We start from the raw sequence: 7,502 nt of genomic DNA on the forward strand, positions 1-7,502 counted from the left end.
TAATAATAATAATAATAACAATAATAATCTTAAAGCGATGGGACATACAGTTGTGAGCATTTCCAAACTCAATGGGACTTCCAGGGCAACAGCACTGCTAGTCGGACGATTATTCCTCATCTCCGTGTAAAACACCTGGTCAATAAAATAAATAAATATTTACATGAACACCATGTAGAATGGCCCATCATTGGTAAATCATTCCTGCGGTTACATATATACAGCACTAGTGTGGAAATCTGAGCAAAAATAAGAGAGCCTTGTAATCACAATCTGGCAACAGACAGATACCTGATGGATTTTATCCCATAAGCAACCATAACAGCATTAACATGTTAACACAGAGATTCTTAGTAACCTAACAAGCAACCAGAGATGAATAGGATGAATACAAATAGGATAAAGGGGGAAAACCCAAAGCACTTCACTTCTTCACACATGTACAGTAGGTCAATTAGTAATCACTTCTGTCTGTAATTAAAGGAGAAGTGTGCCATTTCTGCACCACTAGTGGCAACGAATGGAACTTCAGTATGACTGGACCTGATGGTGAGCTCATATAAATATCAAAATCATAACACTCAATATGGTGGCTATAGTCCTGCCTTCACAAAGTTGTTTACTCAAGAACCATCCCTGGATTATTACAGTTAACTAAAACTAAAATCATAAAAAAGAAGAAAAAAAATCATTAACTGAAATAATATATATATATATATTTATTTATTTATATACAATTCTTGATAAAGTATTTGACTAAAATAACTAAAACTAAAATAAGAAATCATAAAAAATTATACAGACATTTTTAAAATAAAATCTAAAAATTAAAAAAATATATATATATTTATTTATATACAATTCTTGATAAAGTATTTGACTAAAATAACTAAAACTAAAATAAGAAATCATAAAAAATTATACAGACATTTTTAAAATAAAATCTAAAAATTAAAAAAATTAATAAAAACTGTAATAGTATCTCAATGATATAAAATTAACACTAATAACGGACCTATTTTGGTGGAAAAAATGGTTTGTCTGACTAAATAAGTGAGCAGCAGTGTCTGTTATTTAGTTATCACTGTCATATGATAAACACTGGGAATCAAACTAAATATTGTAGAAACTTCATTTTCTGTAAAGTTGCTTTGCAACGATTTGTATCGTAAAAAGCGCTATACAAATAAACTTGAATTGAATTGAATCAAGCAATCAATATGTTATGCAATTAGCAGAGAGGCACCGATTTTTTTTTTTAACAGTTAAAGCACAATTTTATGATTTAAAAAGATGGCAGGATTTGTACCTTGTAGCCAGTGATAGTGCTGACGTGTCTACGGGGCATTTTCCACCGGACACTGAATGCAGTGCAGTTCACCGTCTCCAGCTGAATGTCCAGCGGTGGACTTAACCTCTCTGACAGCAACAACAGGAAACAAAATCAACATTTTAGCATTCATTTGTTTATGTACAGTAAACTCTTATGAACAAAGGTGCTTTCTTGGAATCTATGATTTCATGAAGAATCTTTAACATCCATAGAACCTTTCTATTGGACAAAAAGAGGGTAAAACGTTTCTTTAGAATATTAAAATGTTCTTCACACTAAGGGAAAAAAAAAATTTTTTAACCTAAAATGGTTCTTATATGGCACTGTGAAAACCCTCTATCAATAATTTAGCTTCTTCCAATGAAAAGGCATCTAGTCTGAATCAGGAGAGAAATATGCACAGATCAAGCTCCATTTATAAACAGTCCAAAATAGTTCTAAACAAGTATGTAGGTGGATTTTGATGTGCGATGGACTTTTTCAATGGAGGAAGCTTTATTATGGATTATGATTATATGTGACCCTGGAGCACAAAAGCAGTGTTAAGTCGCTGGGGTATATTTGTAGCAATAGCCAAAAATACATAGTATGGGTCAAAATTATAGATTTTTCTTTTATGCCAAAAATCATTAGGATATTAAGTAAAGATTATGTTCCATGAAGATATTTAGTAAATTTCCTACCGTAAATATATCAAAACTTCATTTTTGATTAGTAATATGCATTGCTAAGAACTTCATTTGAACAACTTTAACAACAAACAAATTTTCTCAATATTTTGATGTTTTTGCACCCTCAGATTCCAGATTTTCAAATAGTTGTATCTCTGCCAAATATTGTCCTATCCTAACCATACACCAATTGAAAGCTTATTTATTCAGCTTTCAGTTGATGTATAAATCTCAATTTCGCAAAATTTATGACAGGTTTTGTGGTCCAGGGTCACATTTAGCCAGAATGTGTCGGTCTGAAGTTAAAATGTATTAAGGATGGATTTGTTTCTTACAAATGTGTAGCTTTTCGCTTTATGAGACGTTAATTGATGGACTGGAGTGGTGTGGATTACTTGTGGATTATTGTGATGTTTTTATCAACTGTTTGGACTCTCATTCTGACGGCACCCATTCACTGCAAAGGATCAAGTGATGCAATGCTACATTTCTCTAAATCTGATGAAGAAACAAACTCATCTACATCTACGGCCTGAGGTTCAATACATTTTCAGCTTATTTTCATTTTTGGATGAACTATTCCTATTTGAAAGGTCATGATAACAAGAAAGAACAAAATAAAGAAACATCTAAAGAAAACCAGACTGATTTTAGATGCATTTCAGATGATGCGTGTGGACAAGGTCATTCCTAAAATCTCTCTCTCAGAGTGAAAAGTCGATGCCTACAGCGCTGATGGACAGTTCAGTGTGTGTGAATGTCGCTGCAGCTCTCGTCACAGGAAGACAACAGCACGATCATCTTTCCTGATGGCCAGTGAAACATGCAGCCACTGCTACTGCAAGTTCAAAGACAAAACTTGCTCTTATATTGGCTTCATCTACCAACACAGATATAGGCATATTGCATCTACGGTTTCCATTCCGTTAGCCCATCATCATCATCTCATCCTGACACATTCACAAAGCTTGCATTAAAGATGGATTTATTCCAATCACACCTCCCTCTCTCTCTCTCTCTCCTTTCAGATCATTTGCTTTCTCTCAAAATAAACACACATCAAAAAATTACTTTAAAGGTTTGTATAGTCATTAGAGATATCAAGTAATTTGACTGAGTATGACTAATACACTCTTTGATGATGTACGTTCCATGTGATCTTGCGAGTTGCAGGCGTTTTAGTGGAGCAATTAAAATGATGCCTTCTGAAAATAAACCAACAAAGCAATCTGAACTGAAACTAATTTTAAAACATGCAACTGACTCGGTATTTCATGCAACATACTTTGTTGCAACACATTTTGGAAAATGCAGTAGCTCTCTTAATATTTTACTGTATGCATACTAGAACACTTAAACAGTGTGCACAATACATATTTACTGCATTTTCTGAACAGCCCATGATTTACAGCTTTCAATTGCTAGCCAGAAGCAGCTCCTACTATGGAGAGAGATATTCTTTTTTTAATATATATATAAATTGTTTTGTCAACTTTGAGCAGCACACAAGCATATAGATGGACCCAAAGCTAACAGACACAAACTAAAGCCACAATACACCAGATTTGATTTAACAGCATCTTTAATTTGAGAGCAACCCAGAAAGATGTAGATATCATTAAAGTATGGATTTTTAGGCAACAGAAAACTGAGTAACAAAATTGGAATTGATGTTTAAGTGTGTGTGACGGTAAGAAAACTTTTAAAAGAGCCTTCAGACCAAAAAATGTCTAATTTTCATTAACAACTCTGAGTCAATACAAACTAAAGCGAAAAGGCTCCAGGCAAATATCTTTTCCAACAGATGATGCAATCAAACTTAAGGAAATTACATTTACCCAGACCAACTTCAAATAGTTCAGCAAGAACCATTTCTGCACTTTCAGTCCTTCCACTTTCATAAAAGAAAGAGGTTGGGCAGTAACCTCAAGATCTGGCCCAAACCTGTCTATACTAACAGATTGAAGTGTATATGTAACATCTATACGCTTGAATTTGTTAGTCTTTCAATAAATCAAGACCACTGAAGTAAATCTCGCTCCCAGTTCCTTGGCTATACCACTAAAAAGCGCATTAAGGTTAAGTATTCCCATATACCCAAGGGTACCAGAGGGACAAGCACCAATTTGCAGCATTTCATCGGAAGTGTCAGTTATCAGAGGGCTTGTTTATCTGAAATGACTGATGGTTTTCATTACTCTAAATTGTTGGCCATGGGCATTGGGCATGAGATCGTCCGGAGGGTATACGGACGTGCCATACAGTGCTGACCCTGCCGTATGACTGCGACCCCCAGATGTCTCTGTGACAAATCACCTGTACATCCATCCATCGGAATAGCCTGAAAATTCATCCTGCATGCATCAAGTGGATTATGGCACATAGAGAGGCTCCAAAAAGTATTTAGAAACCAAATGCATGCTTAACAATGTGTGAATGTCATTACATTAGATTAAAAAAAACATAAATATCATTGATTTTAAAGATGGATAACATGCTACACAAAAAGGCATGCTTGCATGATAAAGCTAAACAGTTCAAAAATGTGAAGTCAGGGAGAAATGACTTTATGCATCACCCAAAAATCACCAAACACCAGCTGATTAAAACATAAGTTAAGATGAAAAAATAGAAATGTTACTCAGTTTGCTATTTTGTACATAATGCAATGACATTCAGACATGCTCACGTGTGTCTAGTTTGTCGAGGTCACTGTATGCATGGCCAAATAATCAGAACAACTACATTTTAACAAAAGAAGATGAGCAATGAAAATGACACTCACCTGACTTGCGTGCACTTGACTTTCTTGCGCAAAGAGCGAAATTACACATCCACACCACTGCAAGAAGCACCATCACTCTCTCCTGGAGGCGCATTTTCAGTCCTTTATGCTTCTGAGATCCCGATCTGAGTTTCAAATGCAGTTCTTCCTCATTTTAAACTCCTTAATAACAAAACACGGCGTTTTTTCGATCCAGACTGTTGCAGGTCTTTGTATGCACGGTGAAGCCGGTCTGATGCGATTACTGTCTGCTGCAGATCAGACACGCTCCTCATGCGCGGCCCCACAGGAGCCCAGACACCCGCGATCCACTCTGGAGAACTTCAGCATCCACGGAGCGCCACAGCAGCTGGCCAAAGTCCGCGAATCAGCCCCAGACTTAAAGTTTCTTCTTATTTGAGAGCGTTTTTGAGCGAAGCGGTGAGGAGAGAAGGCAGAGACACTCGGAGTTAAGAGGATAATGGTCTAATCTACACAGATGGGCACTTGAGCTCGCTTCAGTAACTCTGACCAATATAGCAACACGGGTCGATGAAATACTACAGCACAGACTGAGGGATGATTGGGTGGAAAGTTTGAGAGGTAGAGGAGGGAGATTAATTAGTTAATATGCCTACTTTATGGCGGGTATTAAATGTGAATAACCAGAAGTTACACTAAATTACTGAGACATTATTATGTTTTTGACAGGACTGAAAACGAGGCTGTGATGGACTGAAGTACAGTGTACTGTTGTTCAGCAGACGAAACGTCTTTCTGAGAAAAAAATTCAGACAAAAACGCTATAGCCTAGACATTTTTTTTTTTTGATTGAGGATCTTTATACAACAGAAATTGCCTCACAGCCTCGTTTTCATTCGCGTTAAATTAAAAATGGTATAACCTGATTAGGGTCTATTATGGGCTAATTAGATAGATAGATAGATAGATAGATAGATAGATAGATAGATAGATAGATAGATAGATAGATAGATAGATAGATAGATAGATAGATAGATAGATAGATAGAAATTTCCCCTTTTTTCTACAGCTGTCCTGTCCTTGTCATGTCTTCTCTTCTTTGAGTTCTTGAGGATATGAGGAATCTCCAGCTCTATTCTACCGGAAATTGAGGCATTCATAAGCTGTCAGATTCAAAGCAATCTTTTCTTTCATAAATTTGAATGTTTGCATCAAAAAAAAAATCATCACTGCATTATCTGCATTAGTTTCCCTACTATAGGCTAATCAAAGGAGATCTGAATTAAGTTTGATGATTAACCAGCCTAATTAGTGACAACATTCAGCGAAATTACATAGATTTGAATTCATAGCAATTTGGAATCAAATGGGCTACAAATTCCCCAAAATTAAATCAAGGCGAGTCTAACACACACACACACACACACTTTGAGATTGATTCATTGCTCCAGAAAAAACCCAAACTCTGCTGGATATTTTCTTTTCTTTTCTTTTCTTTTATTAACAACATTAGCTGGAAATTACATCAGGGGAAAAAGTTGCATGATGAAACTGGTAGTTGTTATAGAGTGGCCTCTAGCGGTTTAAATTGGTGATAACAACAGATAAATAATTAATTACATAGATTTGAATTCATAGCAATTTGGAATCAAATGGGCTACAAATTCCCCAAAATTAAATCAAGGCGAGTCTAACACACACACACACACACTTTGAGATTGATTCATTGCTCCAGAAAAAACCCAAACTCTGCTGGATATTTTCTTTTCTTTTCTTTTCTTTTATTAACAACATTAGCTGGAAATTACATCAGGGGAAAAAGTTGCATGATGAAACTGGTAGTTGTTATAGAGTGGCCTCTAGCGGTTTAAATTGGTGATAACAACAGATAAATAATGTAATAAGCAAAGTAAAATAAGTAAGGTACTGCACTTCAAACTGTTGACCGGTAGAGGGAGTCAGGCTCTATGTAACAGTGTTTATTGTACATAATAGGACTGACTACATAAAATCCTCTACAGATAATCAGAACAAAATATAGGCTACAGTAAAAAGACAGACGTTGACAAAACGGTGAGTTTATTATTATTATTATTTATTTATTTATTTTTATGGAATTGTACATCATAAAAATGCACATTGTACATTGCACATTAATAAGTTGAATTATGATGATGGTAACAGGGTTGATAAATAGATATATAACATTGTTCTAAATAATCTAAATATATAAATTTATATATAATATATCTTTTGAGTATATTAATCAGCTTTTGTTCATGTCATGGTTATGCTGTTATTAAAACAAAAGCCAAATACTAGAAAGTCTATGTATTATTATTATTTTAAAATACACATTTTGCAGCATATTCATTTATCAAATATTTAAATTTTAATGCAGTACAGTACGCAATATTATACTGATAATATAATTTGTAATTAAAATGTTTTTGCAGTCCGATTCAGTTTTCACTATAGTTGTTGAAAACTATTTCAGACTGAATATTTCAGAGAAATATTACATTAAGACCACAGACAAGCTGTTGGCAATCTTTATTTCAAAAGTTCTTCAATATGAAAGCAGATACAGGATGTTATGGTAGTCATCTCAGCACAATGAAGCGAACTGAGAATACTGTTTAATTGTGAACTTTAACAGCTTAACTATTACATATGCAGAGTGATGAATAAACTACTAATATCAGCTGCATTAAAAAAAAAATATATATATATATATATATATATATATATA

The 7,502-nt window shown here is 34.6% G+C and overlaps 1 protein-coding gene across 1 annotated transcript in view; it reads right to left on the reverse strand.

Moving 5' to 3' along the window:
- Window positions 1-5,254, reverse strand: part of egflam (EGF-like, fibronectin type III and laminin G domains) — a 24,833-nt gene extending 19,579 nt beyond the window's left edge. The window contains exons 1-3 of the mRNA XM_016284662.1: window positions 4,790-5,254; window positions 1,310-1,419; window positions 49-135 (exon numbers count right to left, since the gene is read on the reverse strand). Coding sequence (XP_016140148.1) covers window positions 49-135; window positions 1,310-1,419; window positions 4,790-4,883 — 291 coding nt within the window. The 5' untranslated portion in view covers window positions 4,884-5,254. The remainder of the gene's footprint in view (window positions 1-48; window positions 136-1,309; window positions 1,420-4,789) is intronic.
- Window positions 5,255-7,502: the final 2,248 nt, after the last annotated feature.

This window comes from Sinocyclocheilus grahami, unplaced genomic scaffold (genome assembly GCF_001515645.1).
Source record: "Sinocyclocheilus grahami isolate Dianchi unplaced genomic scaffold, SAMN03320097.WGS_v1.1 scaffold186.1, whole genome shotgun sequence".
Taxonomy (NCBI): Eukaryota; Metazoa; Chordata; class Actinopteri; order Cypriniformes; family Cyprinidae; genus Sinocyclocheilus; species Sinocyclocheilus grahami.